A 26,029-nucleotide genomic window follows, 5' to 3' on the forward strand; every position below is an offset into this window, starting at 1 on the left:
ATTATTATTATTATTATTATTATTATTATTATTATTATTATTATTATAAAATAACATCCTTTTAAAATGCGGTTTAAGTTTATTTTTTAAAATAATCTTATTGATTAATTAATTGATACCTCAAAAAGTAATGGTATAACCTCTCATGACATAAAAAACAAAAATAAAAATCTAAAGAACCAGTAGTTAATAAGTATATCACTATAAACAGCTCATATTTCATCTGATATCAAAGAGTCGCTCATAGAAAATCAATCAACTACATAGTCTTACTTATACTTTTAATTTTCAGTTCAAAAATATTTTTTGTTATAAATCAACAATAAAGAAAGTCGAATTGAACACTCATCGGTATTGAACTAATTCAAAAATGTCTAAGTTTTCTATGTGGTGCATTTATTTACTTACGTATCCATTAAACATCGTTAAAAATCATCAACAGAATAAAACAATTTCACTAATTTATTAAATCTACTTATTACTAATATATTTTAATAATATAAATTATTACTAATTTATTTTAATATATCTTATTACTTTTACTAATTACAAAGTATTGAAAAAAAAGATACTAAGTCTTCTCGGTCAAATCAAATATTTATGCATTTTTCCTATTACCATCATTATTTTCAATTTTTTTTATTCTATCGATAAGTAAACTTCAAAATTATTTTAAAAATTTATTTTAAACTCGGTATCAAATCACAGCATTTATTAAATCCTTAAAAATATTTATATGAATTAAACCACCTGAAAATGAATTTAAGCCGATAAGACTTTACAAGCACACAACCCAAAAATATAATTTGATCAATCATTTCGATACATTTTTTCTTAACAAAATATTTCATACTCTTATGACCTTACCATTGTACCAGTCCTGGTCAACGTGCATAATGAATCATCCACGGCCAATGTATGATACTCGGCATTTTTACTACTCGAAATCCTGCATCGATGATACCCTCTACATGAACTCAAATTGTACCTATATAAGAAAAAACAATATTCAAAATATATACATTTATACATATATGTCATTTAATACAAATATAAATGTTTAACTGTACTTATAATAATTTTAACTTATTTTTTCTGAGTAAACATATATTTTCCATTATTTTTTTTATATTATATTTCATATTTTAATTAAACAAAATACGGTTTACTTTTTATTATGAACGTTAAATTACACAAAAACAAAATTGCTTGTTAAAATAAAATCCCTAATTATCAAAAAAAAAATAAATAAATAAATAACTTAGACTCATTAAATATGGATACTAATATATGAATTCAAAAACATAAGCATGTTGAGTATCTATTTTATTTTACTAATTAGAAATTCAGTTAAAAATAAGAAATAAAATTAATAAAACAATATAAAACATATTACCTCAGGGGGGTACTAAGCAATTAGTACTACGGGTTTAGCGAACCTGGGGCCCCGAGCTACCCTCTCCATGGGTATAATGGAGTTGGCGATAGGCTAACAACCTATCCTGTAAAAATCCCATGTTCAGGAATCAAACATAAATTTGCCTCGGAATTGTGGATCAAAGGACTTTAGACTGGAAAATTGGAAATCGGCATTACGTTTTGGAACCTGGAATGTACGCAATTTATTCAAACCTGGAGCAGTAGGAACAGTAGTTAAAGAGATAGAAAGATACAAGTTAGGAGTAGTGGCACTACAGGAAATGAGGTGGCAAGATACGGGTTCAATGCAAATAAGTAATACAACGCTGTTTTTTGGTGCTTGTGACGGAAGAAGACAAGCTGGAAGTGGATTCGCGGTAAACAACAAGCTACTAACAGCTGTAAAAAGTTTTAAAGTTATAAACCCTAGATTAACGATCTTGACACTGGATACAAAATGGTTTGGAGTAGTCTTCGTAAATGTGCATGCTCCTACAGAGGACAAAGATGATAATGAAAAAGATGATTTCTACTCGTTGTTAGACAATACACTGTGTGAGATACCAAGAGGCTGTGTACAAATCATATTAGGAGATTTTAACGCAAAAATCGGACGTGAAGAATGTTTTAAGCCGATAATAGGAGGGCATAGTCTACACCAGTTATCGAATGATAATGGGTGCAGACTTATTGACTTGGCAACGGGAAGAAATCTAAGGGTTAAAAGTACCATGTTCCCTCATAAGAACATACACAAAGGTATATGGAGGTCACCAGATGGACGACATGTAGATCAAATAGACCATGTACTGGTGAATGAAAGATTTAATAACAGTATTATGGATGTAAAAACCGTACGTGGAGCCGACAGCGATTCGGATCATTTTCTTGTGGCAGGTAGACTACGAGTGAAGTTAAAAAGAAGACAAGAAATAAGGAGAGGAGGAGCTACGAGGCGGTATGACATCGCGAACCTTAACTATCCAGTGGTAGTTGAGAATTTTCAAAAAGGTATAGAGGAAAAGTTAAGAAGGATGATTGCAAGTGAGTCAGGCAGAGAAGTGGAACAAAGGTGGAAAACGGTAAAACAACTTATTCAAGAAGAAGCAGAAAAAACAATAGGGAAACAAAAAACTAAGAAAAAACCTGGTTTAATGATATTTGCGAAGAAGCCATAGAAAGAAGAAGGAATGCTAGAAATATATGGTTGTCCGACACTGATAGTGTGGAGAAATTAGAAAGATTCAAAATGAGACAACGGGAAGCGAGTAACATATTAAGATGTGAAAAAAGAAAATATTTACAAAACATACTTAAGGAGGCAGAATAGAATTTTACTAGTCACAATACAAGAGACCTATATAAAAAGGTTAATTTCTTAAGTAAGAAATATAAGCAGCCGGAGAAATTTCTCAAAAATGATGATGGAACGCTTATCACATCTAAAGAAGAGATAGCAAATAAATGGGCGAACTATTTCAAGCAGCTGTTGAACTGTAATACACCAGATAGTTTATTCCAATTTGAGAATATGGAAACTAATAATACAATTTGCCTAGCACCGAGTAAGGAGGAAATTCAAGAATAAATAAGAAACTTAAAGAACCATAAGGCATCCGGAGAAGATGGTATCCCGGGAGAGTTACTTAAAAGTATGGGAAATGGCTTGCTTGAATATGTGTCCGGGCTAATAAAAGAAGTTTGGGAAAAAGAAGTGATTCCGGAGGAATGGCAAACAGCGCTGATATATCCTATACACAAAAAGGGAGATAAGCAGTTGTGTGATAATTATAGAGGTATCGCTCTATTAAATGTTACCTATAAAGTGCTATCCAAATGTATATTAGACAGAATTAAGCCGTGGGCAGAAGATATTTTAGGAGATTATCAAGCAGGGTTTAGACAAAATAGATCTATCACAGATCAGATATTTATTTTGAAACAAATTTTCCAAAAAATGTGGGAGTTTGACAGGGAAGTACATGTACTGTTTATTGACTTCAAGAAGGCCTATGATTGCATACATAGAGAATCTCTGTTGAATGTACTAAGACAGTTCAAATTGCCCCAGAAATTAATTAATCTGATAAAAGCAAACATCCTACACACGGAAATCAAAATTAAAGTGGGCAATATTGTATCACAAGGGATACCAGTATCGACTGGTTTGAGACAAGGGGACGCTATGTAACCCATACTATTTAATATAGCGTTAGAAAAGGTCATCAGGGAGAGTCGGATTGAAGAAAACGGAGTACGATTGGGAGATTGCATAATAGGAGTATTGGCCTACGCGGACGACATAGTGTTACTTGCGGAAAATAAGGAAAATCTCAGGGAGCAAGCGGGAAAACTATTAGACACGGCAAAAAGAATAGGTTTAGAAATAAATGCTGAAAAAACTGAATACATGATCGTACAGAGAAGAGAGCTCGCGGATCATGATCACCCATTTTTAGAAGTCGGGCAGTACAAGTTTCAGAGAGTGCAGGAGTTCAAATATCTGGGATCGACAATGACACAAAAAAACGATGAACTTAATGAAATAAAAGCAAGACTCCAATCCGGTAATAAGTGTTACTACGGTCTAAGTAATTTGTTAAAGACGAGGACGATATCGATGAACCTCAAGATACAATTGTATCGCACCCTCATCCGTCCAGTGGTAATGTATGGTTGTGAAGTATGGACATTACGGAAATCAGATCAAAACAGACTGCTGATATTCGAAAGAAAAATATTAAGACGAATCTTCGGACCGTGTATAGATGAGACCACAGGGGAATGGAGAATTCGAAAAAACGAGGAGCTCAAACAGTTGTACCAAATGTCTGATATAATTAGAGAAATTAAAAAAAAGAGACTCCAATGGGCAGGACATGCATGGAGAAAGGAAGGAACTCTAATTCGAATGGTTCAATGTGGGACTCCCCAAGGAAAGAGACCTGTGGGACGACCTCGACTAAGATGGGAAGACCAAGTCAGGAAGGACGTACAAGTGACAGACCCAAGTGCCGATTGGAAGGTCTTAGCGTTGGATAGAGTGAAATGGCAAGATATATGTTTGAATGTATGATCTTAATGGTCGATTACAGACAAGAAGAAGAATAAGAAGAAGATATAAAACATATATAACAATATAAATAAAAAATAAATATATATAATATATATACGTTCAATTATACTCAATTATTATCTTGACAAGAAAAGCAAATAAAAAAATAGGTATATAGTACGAAAAAAGAATGGATGAATTGAAATCTGTTTACCATAAGGTCGTTTAAATTATAACTAAATGAGTGTAATTTAATAGTAAGTAATAATGATGAACTTTTATGTAAACTTAACTATGTAATTTTAACGTTTAAAATAAATCTTATAAATTGTTCCGTACATGATGAATGTTTACAGGAAAAATATTCGATAATTTTGGACAATTTTATTAACATTTTATGTACGTACTACGTGAATATATTGACCGAGTAAAATTACAAATTTGATTGAGCTTCTTTACAATAGCATGCAACAAAAGAAAAAAATTCATTGTATAACAAATAATATAGAGTTGCAATGGTTTTATTTGGATAATAATGCTGTAAAACTTATTAACGTTATATCAACCGATTGACATGTAATTTTCAACATACAAGCATCGTAGAAATACTCGTCTTATTTAAATTACAATACCGACAAATATATTAATCACATTTCTAATTACCGGAACAATAAAACTAAGAAGATCAAAACAATTGTAAACAAAGGGTTGAAACACACTCAAACAGATTACCTCAACAAACTATTCAATATGCGACTTTAGAAAGTTTGTAGATTCTATAACTTTTCAATAGATTTACTTACATTAAGCTAAGATTTTTAACGATTAAATTTAATTTAAAAAAAAAAAAAAGTTTAATTAAATAAAATATCACTCAGTTTAACAGTATGGTTATTGTATAATACCAAATTCAGTTGACCTTCAGTTAAAAAAACTTTAAAATAAAATACATGTTTCTCAAGTAATAGTAGTAGGTACATTAAAAGTTTTATGTACAGATTAAAATTTTAATGTTGATGGTTTTTTATTCAAGAAATTTTCTTGAATTTTCCAATAATATTTAATAAAGTTACAAAATAACTTTATAAAAAACTAAAAACCAATAGGGGATTATACTGATAAATCATTTCTAACTTTATTTTCACTGTTAACATGTTATCATAATCGACAAAATTAAAACCATATAAAGACTATAAAATATATATAAAAAATGTATTTAATTTTTATTTAGAGCTTGAGTCAAAATCTTGAAAATATCTTTAGTAGATATACACAAGGTTCCCCTTAAAGATTTTTTAAAATCTCACGCCCTCTCATAAATTTAAAAATTTGATGACTTTTTTTGTATACTTTACAAATTAACTGTACAATCATAATGCGTAATGACTATTACTTTTTATTTTTATTAATAAAAATAATTAATGTACTACATGATGATTGCTTGTATGCTACAGAAATGTGTTCAACTCCCCGCCCAGGTTAATAAAGACTCATGTAAAAAGATAATTAATATTATGTTAATTACAAATATTATGTTTTATGGTATTTAGTAACATTACTTTATATCTAAAATATTGTAAAAAAAAAAATCTAAAATTAAATACAAAATAATAAAATACTAATTATTTCAAATTCTAATCGAAAAATGTTTTTCAAAAAAGTGTACCTACTTATTTAGAAACTTAAAACTAGCAGAATAGTGTCTTATGCTACGTATAAGAAAACACAATAAGTAAATTAAGTTTTAAATGAAAGAAAACCGAAATAACTAAATGTGCTAATAAAAATCAAGTTGTTATATAGGTAGTTGTTAATTTTATATGATATGTTTTCATTTAGCAAACTTAGATCTGTAGAATGATTAATTAATCATTTAAAAATAAACAACTAAGATTGTTAAGAAATTGTTTTCGATTATAATTCTAAAAAACAATTCTATAACCATTAATCTGGTGTTATAACTTATATCTGAATAATTATATTCAAAGTAATATAATTATTACTATAATATTAGTAAAATAATTATTAAACACAATTTTTAATAACTCAGAATATCTAAAAGACTAAAAAAAAAAAAAACTTTAAGTAATTAGTTAACTAATTAGTTTATATGATTTAGATATTATTTATTAATAATTCTGGATTGCTAGTTATTAAAACTTTTTCAAGACAAATTAAGTTAGTACACCCTCATGTTATCCTCAACTATTCAACGAAAAGAATTACATTTTTTTTTTCAAGTAAAAATCAAAGTATTTATTTTTATAAAAATCAAAAACCACTTCTTTGCTTATTATTGAATCATTTTAATTCAAAACAAACTAATTACCAAGTGAATACAAATATTATTTTTCTTTAAATTTAATTCTGTCCATCTAATATTTATTTTGTAATATATAATATATATTTTTAAATGTTTAATCATAAGATTACGATATAATATAATGTATATAATGTATTAATGCAATTTTCACTATAATATCACATTATAGAAAATTAAATTTTTAGAAAAACTTCAGTTTATCAATAAATGTTAAGAAAATACTATATAAAAGAAAAGTATACTAAATGTATATTAAATTATTAATTATAAACTATTTATTATTTGTTTGGAAAACTTATACATTAGTTTTGCTATAGAAAACTACTAAATTTTATTCCAAACTTTTATAAGTTAAAATGATCAGTCACGAAATCCAATGAGACAACATACATATATACATTCGAAGGTTATAACTCAAATAACGTAACAAGATCCTAATTGTCACGTATGTTCTTTAAAAAAAAAACAAAAGTAAACCTAATAATAAAAATAGTACAAACTATACAAAAGTACTACATAAATGTAAACGTATAAATAACCTAACGTAGTAACGTAGCTTACCTTAAGACAAAGTGAGGCAGTAACCAGGGCCATCAGAGCAAAGGATTTGAACATTTTTCAAGCTATACTTACTTAAAATAATTTAAAATATTGATGTATTTACCAATAAATTTCCACGTGTTTATTCCATTTACAATCAATATTAAAGTAGTATAATTCACGCAATATGTAAAATGTTTTTTATAGTAATAAATTCGATTTTCTCATTATATTTTATATCTATTAATAACGATAAATTATTGTCTTTTATCGTTTCATAATAAATATTTAAATTAAAGAAAAACAATATGATGTGTATACTTTGAATTTTCATATAAAAATAATACTAGTTAGGGAATCTAGTTTACTCACTGCTTCAGGGCTCTTTCCTATGTAGCTATGGCACTGACCTAACGTTAGTTCTTATTTAATCATAGAATTAAAAATTAATTTAATGTTAAACTAAACATAAGGTAGAATAGAAAAAAATAAAAACCATTTCGATAGCTACACCTGTGACAGAAAAACAAAGCAAACAGAAACCTACGACTTAACTGATTAGAAAGTAATTTATAGCAATGAATCAAAAATTTACTGTATCATTCACACAAAACTTTATGCTCTGCATAGAAAACATTTCGCTACAAAACAAGAAAAACAAACTAGAAAAACGATATTAAAAAAAAAAATCCTACAATAATTTTTTTTGCCTGAAACTACAATAAAAAACAAATTAAGGTTTATTATTCCATAACTTATGTTTCGATTATTACAATGATATTATAGAAAATTATATTTATTTAATAAAAAAATTGTATCCAATGGAATAGTACAACAATTAAAACTTAATAAATATTTAAAATTAGCAAATTTATGTCCATTAATAATATCTAAATAATAAATATTTATTATGAATGAGATATTCAGAGATAGTTAGTAAAAAAGTATTGATTTTAAAAGATATTAAATTGTTATTGAAATGTAATCATACAAAAGTTTGAGCTCAGTATAGGAAATTAATTCAAAGGGATAAATTATGATTTAAATGTACTAACAGAATTATAGATATTTAAATCCATTCGAAAATTAAATGTCAATTTTGTTATAAAAAAAATAATAATAAGCTGTTGCGAGACGCCTGGCAGTTGGAAAACATCAAAACTATTTTGTATAGAAAATATGCATGAAAAGATGATTTTTAAAAGAAATAAATATGAAAAAATCAAAAAATATGACATTAATAAAAACAAAATATTTAGATTTTTTTCAAAAAAATGTATATTAACTGAATGTCAAAATTAAAAAAATTAAAAATTACGCGTCAGAAACGTATACGTTTGAATCTGATATAATTTAATAGTTTTTATTTTGATAAGCTAGACCTATTTAAACCATAGACAATCAATTCTTAATTTTATTTAATTGTTTCTTTTAGTTTTCGTGACTGTTAGGTTAGGTTAAATGTTATACCCGTAATGTACAAATTTAGAACTATTTATAACATATTATATCATGACTACTCTTATAGGTACTGAATTCGGGGCACCTTAGTTGCATCCCGTAAAAAAAGTATACAGAAATTACATCCCACTATATAATTGTTAGGTAGTAGAGTTTTATTTTATTTCTGGGATTCTCCAGAGTGCTTCGTATACCTACGTGAGCTGTGATAATTCTTAAGTTTTAAGTTGAAAGTGAAAAATATTATTAGTGAAAAACAAAAACATTTGAAAATAATTGACAAATATAAGTTCTGTTTTCATAAATGTATAGTTAATAATATTCAACGTAGGAAATGTACCATTAAAACATGTACAGCATATTTAAAAATTAACGAAAATGATATTTTACTTAACGGAGTAATACTGACCTCAACCACGATGCACGTGGTATCTGGATACCACGATATCTGAAGCAGTTATAAATCGACAAATTGTAAGTAATTCTCTTATGCAAAAAGGTATACAAGTGTTATATGAAAAATCAGCTTAACTAATGCATCGGCATTTAAAAGAAAGTATAGATATCAGTGTTAAAAGTACATTAACAATTAATTCGCTATATAAAAAATAATTTAATCGAGCTCGAAGTGAATAACTACCAAAATTGCCAACGAATATTTTACTGTCCATTCAGCATTGAATGTTATTGACTGTATTACAAACGAAAATGAACCTTTTTTATTTTTAAATGATTCTATTAATGGTATAGTAATGTTTACATGTAAATCAAATTTAGAATTTTTAATTAAAATTAAAAAAGTGTTTATTGATGGCACATTTGAATTAACATTATTATTATTTATTTATTTTTTTTAGTTGTTTAAGAACCTATAAAAAACTATAAAAAAAAAATGTAAGAAACTAATAACAAAACGTAATAAAATTGTATGAATCAATAACGTTGTGCTACTAATGCCATCGACGCAGCGTCATAGTGTAACTGTCGAAATCACAGGCAATGTTAAATTTTAGTTAGAATAAATTCTCCAAAAACATATGGATCGAATGAGTTTTGCTCCGTGCATTTAAGACACCATCATTTTCATTCGTCACCCTGTGATAAAAATACTATAGCTCGCAAATTGATAACGCAGTGAGGACATGAGTGGATTTGAAATTTGTTGGAGGGAGGGAGCGAATAGGAATATTTATAAGTGATATATATGAAATACAATGAAGATTTGACCTAATTTGAGCAATTTAAGAGCCTAAGTGGGGGAGGTTATCGCTACGTTGTCCCCCCCCTCATAAATTCACCCAAGAGTAAGGGAGAGAGGGATCGCCGTGTCAACAACCGGTCTACCCGCCGCATAAGATGATTCACATAAATACTTAACATTTTATTGTGCTGAATGCATTTTCACAAAAAATATACGTATTACGAAGTATACTACGACGATAACAACGGAATAATATCGTACAAAAAATAAATATTAATGATAGTACAACAATTGAGATAAAAATAAAAAATAAAAAATAAAAATTAAACTGCAAAATCAACGTTCATTTTAGTCGAGTAGACTGGGAACTGAGCTAACGATAAAAAACAAGTGTTAACATGCCACCGAGAATAACAATAAAACTAACGAATCAGATTTCAACATCAGAAAAGAGTTGTATCGTAAAATGTTATATCCTCGTCCCTCCCATCAGCGGTGAATGTCTGTCTGACGGGTTTTCCCTATCAAAGTCCACACACCAGACTGGTGAAATATTCACCCTCTCCTCGATGAGTTGTGGAAGGGAGTATTTCAAACAGCTAGTTCGTATTCCAGTTCACGTATATAAATTCACAAATCTGAACAATGCTAATACAGCTGCACAATAGGATTGATCATTTAGAGTTCATGGCCACTGATTATTCGTTCTTTCAACTCAGACGACAACAGAAGATCGAAACCGACGAGAAAAAGACAAACTCTTATTTGATTGTTGTCAGATAGTAAAACCGTTCCTAAAATATAAGTGTATTAAAACATACGATTAGAGAAACAATAAAATGTATTCAAGAAAATTATTTTTATAATCTTTTCTTTTTTTCCTTTTTTTTTTTTGTTTCTGATTTCTAGGTGATTCACGTCCAAATATTTGATAGAGAAATGAAAATAAAAATAATATTTTGTCTTAGTGTGCCTCAATTTTTATTTTCTACAAAATAATATAAAAATAGATAATTAATATTAGATGTACAATTTATACCCAAAATAATAGATAATAATTATCTGTTATATTATTAATTAATTCTTAATTATTAAGAAACTAGTTAAGTGTTATGAATATGGCTTATCAAATGTATAACATTTTACATAAATATTTATAATCTCTAGCTGTAATTACTATATTATTTGATCATAGACAATTTTTCAAATAATTTTTTTATTAAATTATAATTTACCTAATCGACTTATCATTTAGCTAAATGAATGACTAATTGCAGAAAAGGAACATGTCCACTTTTTGCGAAATTTAGTTTTTTACTTATTTATATTTATCTGCTTTAAATACATATTTTATGTAAAAATGGGACTAATCTATTAAAACATTTAGAAAAGTGATTATTAAGGCAATGTACTCATTTTTAAACCTATTTCTTTCCTAAGTCTTGCCTAGATAGATTTATGTATCTCCTGTAAAAAAAGGTTTTGTGGGCATGTACCCTCTCTACAATTAGTAATTCAAATAATTTATATATTTCGATTTTAAATTACTGTGAATTCTCAATTACACCTTTCCTGGCATCTTGTAATATACTATTTTGCGAAAAATTAATAGTAATTATATTTCAGAAATTCTTTTTGCCATATTCTTTCTTATAAATTTATTTTTGCATTTAGTTACAACTATGATAATATTTAAAAAAATTAATTTATTAAATAAACTCTTAAGTACATTAATATAAAATAAATTATTTTATTTAATTATTTTTCCTGTCGTTATACATATTCGATTATTCTGATTTTATTTTATTTTTCCAGATCTTACATATTTAATGGTAACCTAAATTTCTTTAAACCCATATCTTATCCATAATGGTCAAAATCCGGGTTCTTCCTTATTATCTATGTTATTTATCTTTACCAGTTCTTTGATTTTTATATAAATAATAAATATTTTACTTTGAACTACCAACACATGTTGTATACATATGTTTACTTTACCGTTAGCCAGTTTTTAATGGGACCCATAAAAATTCTTTCCAATACATATTTATTAGCTAAAGATTTTTGTAGAATATACTAATTGACTTGATCTATACAATAACAAAATAGTTGAACCATTTCTTTAAAAATTAACCATATAATCTAAAACAAAAACTAAATATATACGAATTAAAAGAGCAATTTGTTAAAATATCATATCAACAAAATTCATTTAAAATTACATGATATTTTAGTTCGTAATTAAAAAATATGGTAAAAAATAGATGAAGTTTCACGAATGGTTAAAATTCCAAAAACGAAACTTTATAATATAATTTATTTATTTGTAACTTTATTACTTTATTTATTTGTAATTATACTATTACTGTAATACTTTATATCAACTTTATAAACATTATATATTTTATCTTTATATATAAAATATTCTATTGATACAAAACATAACATAAAAGATAATTTTATACATTTTAGACAACACCTTAGAATGAAATCACAACAAAACGATCAAACACGTGATGTAGTAAAATATACTGATAATTACATTATTATAGGCGAAATAAAAATAAAAATATAAAACGATATTTCAATAACAAAGGTTTTTATTTTAAGAGTATCAAATCTTTTTGAAAAATATCAACATAATAAATACTTTATTAATAAAATGTCAATAAAAAAAAAAATCAATGAAATACAAAAATTAATTAAATTTTAACTTTTAAATGGACTAACTCATAAAAATAAAACCTTTCAAGTCTAAATATGTAAAGATAGATAAAAATGTTAATCATTATAAAGTGCGTATTCTATATCAATCAATTTAAAAATATATGACTCAAATATGAATATATCAAATTATGTATATAGGCACATAAGAAAAATACTTATGCTGTTAAAAAAGCCAAAATGTAGAACCAACAAAAATTATCTATGCCATTTGATAGATAAGTGTAATATAAATAAGCTTTATAAGCTGTACAACTTTATTGAAAATATCACTATACTAGTTATAAACGGTAAATTAAACACAAATTATGTATACTTGAAAATACCATTGCAAACAAGCTACCAAATGATTCAAGCTAGTGGTATAATTAATAATTATTAGTTTTAGCAAGAATAATTTCACTATATATATTACAACGACTGAAATAGAGTAATACCAAAGTTGAATTAGGGCGTCTAATATAATCCGTTTACATTGACTGTTATCATTTCATTGGTATCTCAAAACTAAAATTTTAACACACTTAACTATAGAGTTACGTTACCACTTCATCAAATATTTATCACATGGAATGTATTGAAATAATAAATATTATATTATTAGGTATATTTTAAAATTAAATTACTCTTATGTACCTATAAAATAATAAGTAATAATTACAAATATAATGTATATGTATTAAATTATTTAAAAACAATACAGTTCAAGTAGTCATCTACGTATAATAATATGTACCGTAGTATATTTTTAGTATAATATAACCTAAAGGAATGATGTAAACTATAAACAAGATATCCGTATTACATACATATTTCCGATTAAATTGGCATTATAAATTATCAAAAGTGAAGGAATGTAATTTATTACCACATGGTTGCATATTTAATCGTTCTTCTATAAAACAAAATATTATGAGCAGCGAAAAATCAATAATTCATCATAGTTTCAATAAAAGTTAAAATAAACAGTCGGTATTAGAGAATATATTCATATAGCTTATGAATGATATGATTTTACTCTTATACATTAATTGTATTTCACAAATAAAATTGAAGTCTAATTTATGGAAATATTTTTTGAATGTTTTTTTTGTATAATGCAAATTGATTGTTTATTATGAGCGTGAGATTAATAGAACCTTAATTAGCAAATTAAAGTGCTAATCAATAGTTGATTTTGAATATTTGAGTAAATTCAAGTTGGTGATAAGTTTAATATTTAGTAATACAGATTGAGATTGATCATGGTGAAAAGAAAATTATGTACATTGTATATAATTCGTTTTATTGAGTTTAGCGAGCTAGTAAGAATATTAAAAAAAAAATGACAAGTCATGATGTTTAATTAAAATTTCCATTGGTAATCTGATAAAATTAACATGTATGCTGTATAATGTTTTTATTTTAAAAATCCTGATCATATAGAATCATTTTAAAGTCAAGCCAAGATGTAAACTGTTATCATAATTATAAATATTGCGTATGGAAATGTAAATTTAATGATTAATATGTTTGAGTTTAAACCAGCGGTTCATAACCAGTGTTTCACAACACTTATGTCAAGGGGTTGCATCCTTATCGTCTTTCTAGTCGTGTATATAAGCAACATGCGTATATGTTGTTAAAATATAATACGAAAAAAATGTTAAGAAACAGTTTTTTGATCATAATTTCAAGAAGTCCATGGCTTTTAAGATTATTTTACAAGGTCCTACATTCCACATAAGATGAAGGTTCACTGATTTAAACTATATGTAGTTGTACACATTATCATATGCGTAAACAAGGGGGCTTAACCTCCTTAAAATTAGTTTATCCGCTTCCAAAAACTAATGACTTCACCATGTATAATAAACCAATTTTATAATAACTAACATAAAATCTATATAAACAAGTTTTAGACTATTTATAGTTGATCACCACTGTTTATTGATTTCCAAACTTAATATTTTTTACCAAGTTAAAATTCAAAGCCTATGATATCAAACAGTACATGAAATGTAAAGAAATTCGATTACAAATTTTACACATTTTCGCTTCTAAAATCAGTTTGACTGACACTATGACAGAAGAAAAATAACTAGATTTATATACCCCTCCAAGATACAGTATTATAGGATTCAGTAAAATTACATTTTATGACAAAAATAACAGCATCATACATGATTATTAATAAACAACTTATAGACAACCAATAGATTTTTTTGAGAATGAACATAAATAAAATGATTACTCCATTAATAAATATTTAGAATATTTTCTACTTAATATGATAAAATTAATATTATTTTTATCATATTTTAGGTTAGAGTATTTTTACTCTTTTATTTTTGTATTTAAATATTTACTGCTAACTTATTAATGATGTGCGTGATTTGACATTTATTTCCTCACAAGTATGTAACTATATGATTATGAATATTACTATAAATATTTAATACACAGTAGAACCCGTTTAAGACGCTCTCCAAAGGACCAGTTAAAAATAGCGTCTTAAGCCGGAAATCGTATTACGCGGGAACAAAATGATGTTGTCAAAATCAAGGGACTCGTAAAAATGAGCGTATTAGTCGGGAGATCGACTTAAACAAGAGCGTCTTAAACGGGTTCTACTGTATTTATATTTTGTATAGCAATAATTAAAAACATACAAGGTAAATAAAGATGAAGTTAACACTTAGTTTGCCTTAACTAAATCCTTATTGTTTCTTGATGTAACGATTTTCCATTAACTACTAAATAAGAACTTAACTATGTTCTATATCCAGTTGACCAAATAATACGGGTCACTATACTAATCAATATATATATTTATTTTTGATATTACCAAATGTATAAACTAATAGATTATGTCGTATATTAAAACAAATCATTATGTTATTAGTTTATTAAAATGTATTGATTTAATAATTTAAAATATGAACTCTGCTTAACACAGTGTTTATATTATGCATGGATAGTTAATAAAAATAAAATAATTTTTAACAATCAATTCAGTAGTATGAATAAAATATTTCTTTAGGATACCTTATTGTTTTTCTTTTATTTATTTGTAATTTTATGTGTTTTGTATACATTTTTTTCACATCAAAAATCATTAATAAAAACAAATAGTCACATAAGTCAAAAAAAAAAAACACGGGAAATTGATTTCCGGAGTGGATCAAACAACTGGGATGAAAGACTGCAGTGTCTCGGGAAACAAAACATGTAGTTTTTAATCAAGATACAATTCCAGAGCAAATAGGTAATAAACGATTTATTTGTGTTTATGTCAATACCCTTATCGGTATTTCTGAATTTAGATTAATTTCTTTACTACTCTCTTCCTATTTTTACACTGCCGTGACCGAAAACTCAAATTTTTCCATCGAAAGTAGGTAACCTATTCATTATTATTTTATACACGTCTTATGTCTTTTGGGAATCAAAGTCCCAACAGACATTAAATTTCACTTTTGTCAAAATGATTTTCATTGTACATATTATATAGTATACAAAATTCTAATAAAAAAAGAACACGTTTTCAAAATATTTTACGTTAAATCTTTGAAAGAATAAAACAAATTATACTCGTACTTCATTTTTATAATGCTTATGTCTACATTTCAAATTTGGGACGTGTATACTTTTATAATTGGAATATTCTTCAAATTTGATTGGGTCGAAAAAGGTCAAAGAGAAAATTACAACATATGTAATCAGCTTAACATTATTCGATACGATTCAATTTATATATCGATAAGATTACAAATTCGAACATACAAGTTAAATCAGATTGCCAATATAAACGAATATTTCTTCAAACTATAGTGTGAGAGTGAAAAAAGCCACTGAAAAAGTTACTTATATAGCAAATATTTTAGCTCACTAGTTAGTAGAAAATGTAAAAAATAATTTATTGAACACTTTATTTAAAAAAAAAAAGGATTAGTAAATACGCCTTGACATTGTTTTGTGGTTAATATCATTTTTATGGAAATCAATCGAAGAATGTGCCAAAGTATAGATATAACTCTTATTTATAATATAGAATACGTGAAAAACATAATAAAACAATTTTAATCAATATTATAATAATCTAATTTATTTAATTACGAAATTGTTTTTATACATTTTCATATGAATTGTAATTTTATCATTTTAATTTAAAGTTATTTGTAATATGTTTTAACCATTTATTTATCATGCTTTTATAATGTACAGACGACATGCAATATATCTTTACCTTCTTGTATTACAATCAAACCATGTTATTCTTTAGTTATAAATTCTTAAAAATAAGTAAAACCTTTTAGAATTGTTGGTAAACAACATTATAAACCATTATTTATAAACCATTACATGATTTGAGTTATTTTCGCTTGTATAATTTGTATAACTGATTGCTTCACTTCAAAAATAAAATAATAGTATAATTTGTTACAGAATAAGTATAAAAATATAATAATTGATCAATTTTAAATCATTTTTAGCATCTTGACTATTATTTATGTAATAGGTATAATGATTTAATTTATGGAACGATAAAATGTCAAAATATATACCAAGGATTATTGCTTGTTGCCAAATCCGAAGTTTAAGTTTTATATTTATGTTTCGGTTACATTAAACAATGAAAGACACAAAAGTTTCTACAGCGGAACAATTAAAAATGAATTTCAAATATTCAAACATCGAAAAGTCATAATACAAATTCTGATCATGCGAACCAATTTAATTTACTTATTTTTTTTTTTTTTAATTTAAAAATAATAAAATTACCATAATCTGAAACTTATATTATTAGCGATATAAATTTATTATAATATTTAAATAAAACTGTTTGTTATCCTTAAAAAAATTAACTCTATATACATCAAATATTTCCTACACTCTAAAGATATGAATATGGATCATTATTAACATATTTTAAAAATGTTAACTTGTAGTATAAAAAGAAACTTGAATAAAAATAATAAATGGAATGTTAATAGAATAAAATTTAATTTTTCATTATTATATTACTAGCGATATTTGAAGTAATATTAATAATATTACTAACTAAATACATCTATATTAAACTTATTCATAAATAAATAATATGAAAAAGTTATAAACTTAATACCACTAAAACTTAAATAACTTATACGATTAAAATAATATAAAATTCTTACTACAATGAAAATCTAAATTTTGGCTTGCTTACAAAATTAATATCTAATTATTAAACATGATATTTTAATAGAAACTTTTAAATTTAATATACAATAAAAACCTGACAAAGTAAAGAGTTCGTACTCTTGTAACGATGATGTTATATATTATTAATTGTATAAATTACTAGACAATACAATATTACATGAAATGTAATATGTTAAAAATACTTTTGATCATTAGTGCTGAAAATTCAGACCATAATTATCATTATATTAACTTATAATGTAGCTGTATTAAAAATTAAATTTTATTTTATTCTTAAATAATAATTTGTACCTTATTTTTGCAACAAATCGAATTCAACTAAAATATATTTTAAACAGAAACCCTGTTTTCGACTAATCAAATAAAATGAAACGCCTTTAAAATCTTAAGTTTGAACTGATTATGCTCATATTTAAAATAACTTAATTTATATTAAATTACTTTCATAAGTTTACACAATTTTAGGATATTGCTTACTAAATACTGAGTACAGTTTTTAATGGTATATAGGTTACAGTGAAAACTCAAAATTCGTCAAAACTGATATTAACTAATTAACTAGGACTTTTATATTATTACTAGTTTTTAAATACAATTTTATAACAAAAGTGATTTTGAAATAAGTATAATGTTTACTATTTTTTTTTGACAATGCAAACTATTATGTCATTTAGAGTTACATAAAATATTTAATATGTAATTTTTTTTTTACATAAGGAGCGATTTATTCCACATGAATTTTGAAGCAAGATACTTAGTCATTAAAGAATTTTATATTAATACTATTGTTAGATATATTGTATGATAAACGATATTCGACGCCGGCCAATCGAAGTTATCTTAATTTAATTTCATAAATTATGTCAAGATAAATACCATATAACTCTAAATGCCATGATAGTTTGCCTTGTCAAAATAAATAATAAAAATAATACTTATTTCTGATTGAATTTTATTACAAAATTGTATTTTAAAATTAGTATCAACATTGAAGTCCTATTTAATTCCAGTTGTATACTAGTTTAAAATCAGTTTTGACAAGATTTATTTGTGAAAACTAGTTTAGATGAATTTCGAGTTAGGTTAGGTTAGGTTAGTTAAGTTATTTAATATAATCACCATTGTAAACGTTAATCGTTCATTTACATTTAAAAAAATTATACAACAATGTGATAATGTATTTTTTTTATTTTTTTTTTTTTATCATAATCAAATTAATTAGTTGATTGTTTTTACGTTTTTCAATTAATAACAAATAAATAATAAACCTTCTAATCGTTAATAATTATTTCCAAGTAATGTTAAATACCTAACCCCTTCAAGTATTTAATACTGTATTTAGTAAAGCTTGACTGAACAATTACTATGGTAAATATTTATTGTACTTATACAAATTTAAATACATATATATTACAAATTCTTAATTGATACAAATAGTTAAATACATTAAATATTATTAAACTCACACCATACATAGTTTTCAATCAAAATTGAATAGAAAATCTATGAATGTAAAAAATATCATTTAACAAATTACATATCTATTTACTCGTATATAGATACATGAGATTAGGAAAAAAAGAAAATAACGAACAATTTGATAAAATATTAACTTTTATGCATAGCAAAAGGCCAATTAGGCTTTATTGTTTTACGATCATACGTTTGTTTTCCTTCGAATAACTCATCATAGGATTTTAAAAATGGTCCCGAAATTTCGTATAGCACCAATTTAATTTTTCGAAAACTGAATAAGTGTAAAAATTAGTGTAGGCCATCTACAACCGAACATTAATTCCACGATCGTTCACACTTATTTTTTCTCACATCAATAACATACTTTTCACTTTGGTCTAATGGTTTCGACCAAATGCATATTCCAACTCATCATTTTTGTCTTAATCTCGGCCATCATACAATGTACCAATTACAAATGTGCAAAGATCTTTTAGGTTCATAACAGGATTACATAAGTTTTACTACTATCAAATAAGAGGCCATCTTCCATAGAATCGATAGAGTCTTCCATATAAATAGATAGGTAGCTTACATATTTTAATTCCATAACGATAATCCCTGTATTAAATATACATTATTAAAAGGTTAAAAATAATTTACATATACTCATATGTATATATAAGTAAAAACTGGTTTTTCAAAAATAACAAGGTATGTTCTAAAAATGTATACTAATAGATCCTTTTTTTTTTAGCTTTTACGAACCATTTAGGCTCTTTGCTTCTAAAACCAAATCCCCCCCATACTTCTTTTGCAGAAGCTAAATTCATATTTCCGTTCCAGTCCAGTTTCATAGATCCTTTAATAATTTAAATTTACACAATCCAAACATTTCAAGAGTATGTCATTATAAAGAAAATTTAATATAATAGAATCTCCAAAATTAACTCAACATTATTTCTTGGGAATTTATTTCTATTTTTTAATCATAAATTAAAAAGGAAACCAAAGCATATGTCATATACATTAATTTCAATATTTCCCTAAATATTTGATTCGACTACTAATATCATAATTCTATCATAATTTTGTCATGAAAAAATAATGTAAATATCACAAATTAGACACAGTTGTGTATCAGTATACTTATTAATTTTCATAAAATGTAATTCAATATACAAATCAATATTATTTTTAAACAAATAATGAGAACAAAATCATCATACGTATTTATAAAACAAATAAAATAAAAAAAAAGTTACCATTTTATGAGTAAACACCATATTTTTATTCCGTAAAAATAGTTATTGCTCAAAAAGAGAGAAATAAAGTTTATATTATGCAGTTAAGTCAAGACCACCACCACTTTCATTGACTTTAAATCCCTCATAAATCTAAAACATTTACTATTTCAATAATTTATCTTACATCGACATGTGTTTATATAAAAATTTAAATACATTTAAAATACACATGCGATAATTTAATATTATAATTCAACACAGCTAGGAACTAAATAAATAAATAAAACTTGATTTCCCTAAATCCCATGAGAAAATATACAAATAATGTTATATAATAAGATTTTATAATATCTTTTAAAAACTAATTTTAAAAACTTTATTATTATTTTTTTTATTTTTTTTTTTCGACGCCCAAGGGCATTAGTTTGCAAGATTTCTTATATATTAATTAACTTAATATTATTCACGAGTAGTACACAAATATTAAAATAATAGAATTTTAAATATGATAAGACAATGAATTAATGAAATAAAACAACAAATTTAAAAATATGATTAAATATAATCATATTTTATATTTATGTTATATAGGTAGTATAATAAATTTAATTAAATAAAATAATAGACGAAAGTCTCAGATCAGAAGAAACTCCACAGTCAGATAAGATACAGGGAATGATATTACTATCTTTTAAACTTGAAATTAATATACCAATGATCTAGAAAAAATGATTCTGTGTGAAAAAAATCAGGTAGACCAGTTTATATATTTCTAAAAATAGATGGTGTAGAAGAATCAAATTTCCTAACAAAGTAAGTTTTTTTAATTAATTAATATAATCTATACATATGTTTATACATTAAATAGGTTTTTTGAATTAATATAATATAAAAATAACGTGTATAACAGATAAAGGGAGGCACCCATTAGTGAAACCAAACATGTATAATAATATATTTTATTTTTATTTTAATATTATTATTAATTTTTAATTACTTATAGAATAAAGTAGATTACGCTTTTTTTAAAAAAAAAATGATATGCCAAACTTGAAAAAATCTAAACGTTAATAGCCTATAAATAAAATAAATTTTATTAAAATTTATAAAAACTATGAATTGACTTTAACTAAATAACTAATATCGTTTAATGTAAATTCATTGAAATATCCCAGTTTCCACGCTTTTCATTTTGTAATGTTAATAAAACGTTTTTACAGCTCTTCAGGATTTTTTTTTTTTTACTACAAAGATAATTATATGAAAATCTTATAATAATAACTTATAATCTTAACTTATAAGCCTTAAAAATAAAAATTGAAAATGTATAAATTTAAACATTTTACGATACTTGGTGATTTTTATTATTTTTTTGAAATTGGTCATTGAAACATTAGAAATTTTTTTTTATATTAACGCAAATTTTTTTCGTTTTACATGTGTATAAGAAACTTAGTATACATTTTCAAAACTTTCCATTTAATTATTTTATCGAAATTTTCGAAAAAAATGTTATGAAAATACAAAAAACTAAATTTCATCTAAACAGCTTAAAAATGTATTTTAAAGATTATACCATATTTAGTGAACGGTGATATTAGCATTTTGTGAAAATGTCAAGTATCTGCGATTATATGCTTCAAGTTATGACAAAAACAAAAATTAGATTTTGTTGAAAATTGTTAAAATTGTTCGTCAGTTTTTCGCACTTATTAAAAAAATTGTTGGGAAATTCAAAAAATCACCAATTAAACAATATTTCCTATCCTATTTTGATTATAATGATCGAAACAATCCTGATCGAAATCATGTATACAGATATAAAAAAAACCCACATTTAGATGAAACCGATAGAATCCTCATTTCATTCAGAATCTAAATTATGTTGATATAAAGTTGATTTGTATAAAGTTTCTCTTTTTTATATTTTTTAAAAAAATTAATAATCTATGTTATTGCACAGTAAAATAATATAAAAAAAAAATTTACAAACATATGAAAAATAACAGAGGAGGGAGGCCATCCAATGATAGAACCCTCTGCGAAAGAAGTTTATACATTCATATTATATGAATCGTATATGTACACTTAACATTGTTATTTTTTTCATTTTTTTAAGATCTCGCACCGTTTACGGTTAAATTGATGGATCGGGTTATCAAAAAGATTGACAGCAAAAAACCGAAAAATTAAATGGTCTGAGTTGGAATGAAGTTTGCGATGAAGATTTAGATGTTTTTTTGCTAATTAGCTTAGAGTTTCTATATTGAGATCGATGTGTAGGGAGTTATTTGAAACATACTAAGGTTCTGTAGTTAGTTAACACGAAGGGAAATGAATTGAATTCTCTAAATAATGCAAGATTGAGAAGGCTTAGCACCTCCCCAAATTGGAATTCCGTAATCCCAAATAGGTCTCAGAAAGGACAATTATATAATTATTTTTGTTTAAATAGGCATTTTAGATTTTAGTATCAGACGGAGCAGATGAAGACGACTATTAAGTATTTTACGATTAGCTTTTCAGTAAAGACCTCAAGTCAGCCTTTTGTCAAAAACTGTTCCTAGATATTTAACTTGATTTGAAATTGAGGTAGCATAATCCTGAAAATAGAGAGTTGAATATTTTTTACGTAACGTAAATGAAACAGTGACTGATTTTTCTGTATTTATTTTTATTTTACATTTAGATACCCTAAGGTCAATTTAATTTAGGTGATTTTGTAGTAAATTAGCAGCTGCAATTGGATCATCGTCGGATGCTAGTATTGCAGTATCTTCAGCGTATGTCGTTAGCAAAGTTACATCGAATTAAGAATATCAAAAGTAAAAATATTAAATAAGTCAAGGGAAATATCACTTTCCAGTGGGACATCAGCAGTTATAAGATATTGGAAGAAAGTGAGCCACTTGAAATATTGAACTTTAATAGTACGATTTTCTAAAAAATAACGATTTCTTAAGAAATAGAGTGTAGGTAGAAATTTAAAAATTTAAAAATAAGGCCCGGTTGCCAAACTCGATCGAATACTTTTGCCCCATCTAAAAGTACACAGAGGCAGTATTTTTTTTCACTTTAAATGATTATAAGATCACTTAATCTATGCACTTGTAGAATAGTGGAGTGATTTGATTTGAATCCAAATTATTGATTATAGTTTAAATTATTATTAAGAATTATTGAGTTGGAACTGAAAATTGGTTTAATTCTTTGAAGAAGAATTTTCTCGAAAAGTTTAACAATTGAAGGAATAAGACTTATGAGTTGGTAGGAAGACTTCAAGTATTTAGAATAATGAAAGGGAAAATGGAGGAATACGGGTCACCTAAGCAAGAAATCTAATTTCCATGAAATTAATAATTAAATCTATATTGTTACATGGGGAACCGAAATATCAACTTGTTGGCTACACTGTGAATAAAGTTCAAACTTCAAAGAATAATATTTTCCAGAGAAAAAAGTTTTTAAAAATCTGGAAATGACCAATATTCCTACTATACTTGGATTATACCTGGCATATCAAAATGTCCAGTAAAAATATAAGTGATTCAACTTTTTAATAACATTTATTTTTATATTGAACTTTAAAATTGTGTAGTCGTAATTATGTACTATGTTTATATTTTAGACATAAATGTATGATTTGTGCAAAAAAACTAATACATTTAATTTGTTCCATAAACAATATTTTTAATTATGAGACTAGCAACTTCATACATTAATTTTCAGTCTCTTCAAATTTAGGTAAATGTTCAATTGTCATTTAATAAAATATTAAAAATTAGTTTTAAAAAATAATAGGTAGGTTTTTAATAAACTAGTTTTTTAGTATTCGTATTTTTTAAAAATATTTAATATCCTTTAACATTTAAATTTATGTACTACGTTAGTCCTAAATATAAAAACATTAACTATAAACATAACATGTCTTCTTTAAGTTTTAAAATAATAAACGTATTGATAAAAAAAAGTATCAACTATAGATTGCTTATTTCTTAGCCATTTCTATTTTTCTTGAGGCCCTTATACAAATATCACAGATGTAATTAACTGCAATATCAGATTCACTACATTCTGAATGCACCAATTAACCATATCGAGTGCATCTGTACCATAATTCATCTATGCATTAAATATCAAAATATAAAATTAGGCAATATCAGTTGGTATTATTATACGACGACCGGTATTACCCTCTCGTGTACATATTTTTAAAATTAACTATAATTTTGTTACTCATATATGTATATGTTACGGTAAAAGATGAATATTGGTGAATGTCGTCATTCTCCGGTGAATGACGTCTTTTACCAAAATGATTCGATTATGTAGGTAAATGATGTAAAAAACCAGATTTTAAATTCAAATGTACATCTATCACCGGTCATTGATGTCATTTGCCAAAACTGGTGGTAAATTATGATAAATCTCAAATAATACACTGATTTTTTTACTATAGGTACTATTTATAATAATGATTATAATAATTTATTTTTAAAATAAAAAAATAATAAAATAATAAAATACGTGCATATTACAAATTATTTATTTGTACAATTTTGGTTACTATGAAATTTTGAATTGCACAAAATTTCCACTGCATTGCAAGCACATTTTTTAGTACCACAACCAGTTTTGCAGTTGCATCGATTAAATCCTTGATGACCAGCTATTCCATGTCCTGCTGCTTCTCTTAATGTTATTTCCCTATCTTTAATTTTTTTCATGGCTTCATCTAGCTCTAAAAATTTTTCTTTACATAGAGAAATTTGTGCTCGTGTATATTTGTGTTTCAACACCCCATATTCTGTCATTTCTGTCACAAATTTTTACAAATAATATTATAAAATACACATTCGTAGCAAATACAACTCGCTATAATATACCCGTCGATACTAACTAATAAACTAAAAGATTATCTCACATTATTATTCGGGTTATCGACGTTATTGCTAGTTGGGATTTTCGTTTATAAAAGTATTAAACATCATTCTCCAATTAAACTGGTGATTGACGACAATAACCGGAGAATGTCTGCATTTACAATGTTTACCAATTTTTAGGTAAATTATATCATTTACCGGGGAATGACGTCTTTTACTACGTTTACATCATTCACCGTAACATATATACAAATATTTTTAGTAAAAAAACGTATATTATATTTTTGATCTTACTATACTTATACTTAGTAAAAATAACGAAAAAATATCACCTTAAGTTTTAGGTGAAATTTTGAATTTTTTAGAGTAAAAGGTAATAAAAATTTTTTACATATTTTAGGTGAGAAAATAACTATTTGATAATTTTGGAAACACTTATATTCAATTACAATATCAATATTTATTTCACCACAAAGTTAATCAAACTCTAAGTATAAAAGTTTTCTAGAAACATTGATGACCGGAGTTGTCCACTAA

At 25.5% G+C, this 26,029-nt stretch overlaps 3 protein-coding genes across 4 annotated transcripts in view; 1 reads left to right on the forward strand and 2 right to left on the reverse strand.

Annotated features, from left to right (window-relative positions):
- LOC112692841 (D(4) dopamine receptor-like) overlaps positions 1-26,029 on the reverse strand; it is a 144,517-nt gene that overhangs the window by 105,393 nt on the left and 13,095 nt on the right. For both annotated transcript variants that reach the window (XM_025567655.1, XM_025567654.1), the window contains exon 2: positions 868-988. In XM_025567655.1, the coding sequence (XP_025423440.1) occupies positions 868-895 (28 nt within the window). In that variant the 5' untranslated portion in view covers positions 896-988. The remainder of the gene's footprint in view (positions 1-867; positions 989-26,029) is intronic.
- LOC112692867 (craniofacial development protein 2-like) lies at positions 1,473-2,597 on the forward strand. Its single transcript, XM_025567681.1, has 2 exons — positions 1,473-1,477; positions 1,571-2,597. Exons 1-2 carry the CDS (start codon positions 1,473-1,475, stop codon positions 2,595-2,597), a joined length of 1,032 nt encoding a protein of 343 aa, XP_025423466.1.
- LOC112692868 lies at positions 25,151-25,423 on the reverse strand. Its single transcript, XM_025567683.1, has one exon. It carries the CDS (start codon positions 25,421-25,423, stop codon positions 25,151-25,153), a length of 273 nt encoding a protein of 90 aa, XP_025423468.1.

Source organism: Sipha flava, unplaced genomic scaffold, assembly GCF_003268045.1.
Source record: "Sipha flava isolate LNK unplaced genomic scaffold, YSA_version1 77_pilon_pilon, whole genome shotgun sequence".
In the NCBI taxonomy this organism is placed as follows: Eukaryota; Metazoa; Arthropoda; class Insecta; order Hemiptera; family Aphididae; genus Sipha; species Sipha flava.

Coding starts and splice junctions, on each gene's coding strand:
- LOC112692868 (XM_025567683.1), bottom strand. CDS start 25,423: ATGACAGAATATGGGGTGTTGAAACACAAATATACACGAGCACAAATT.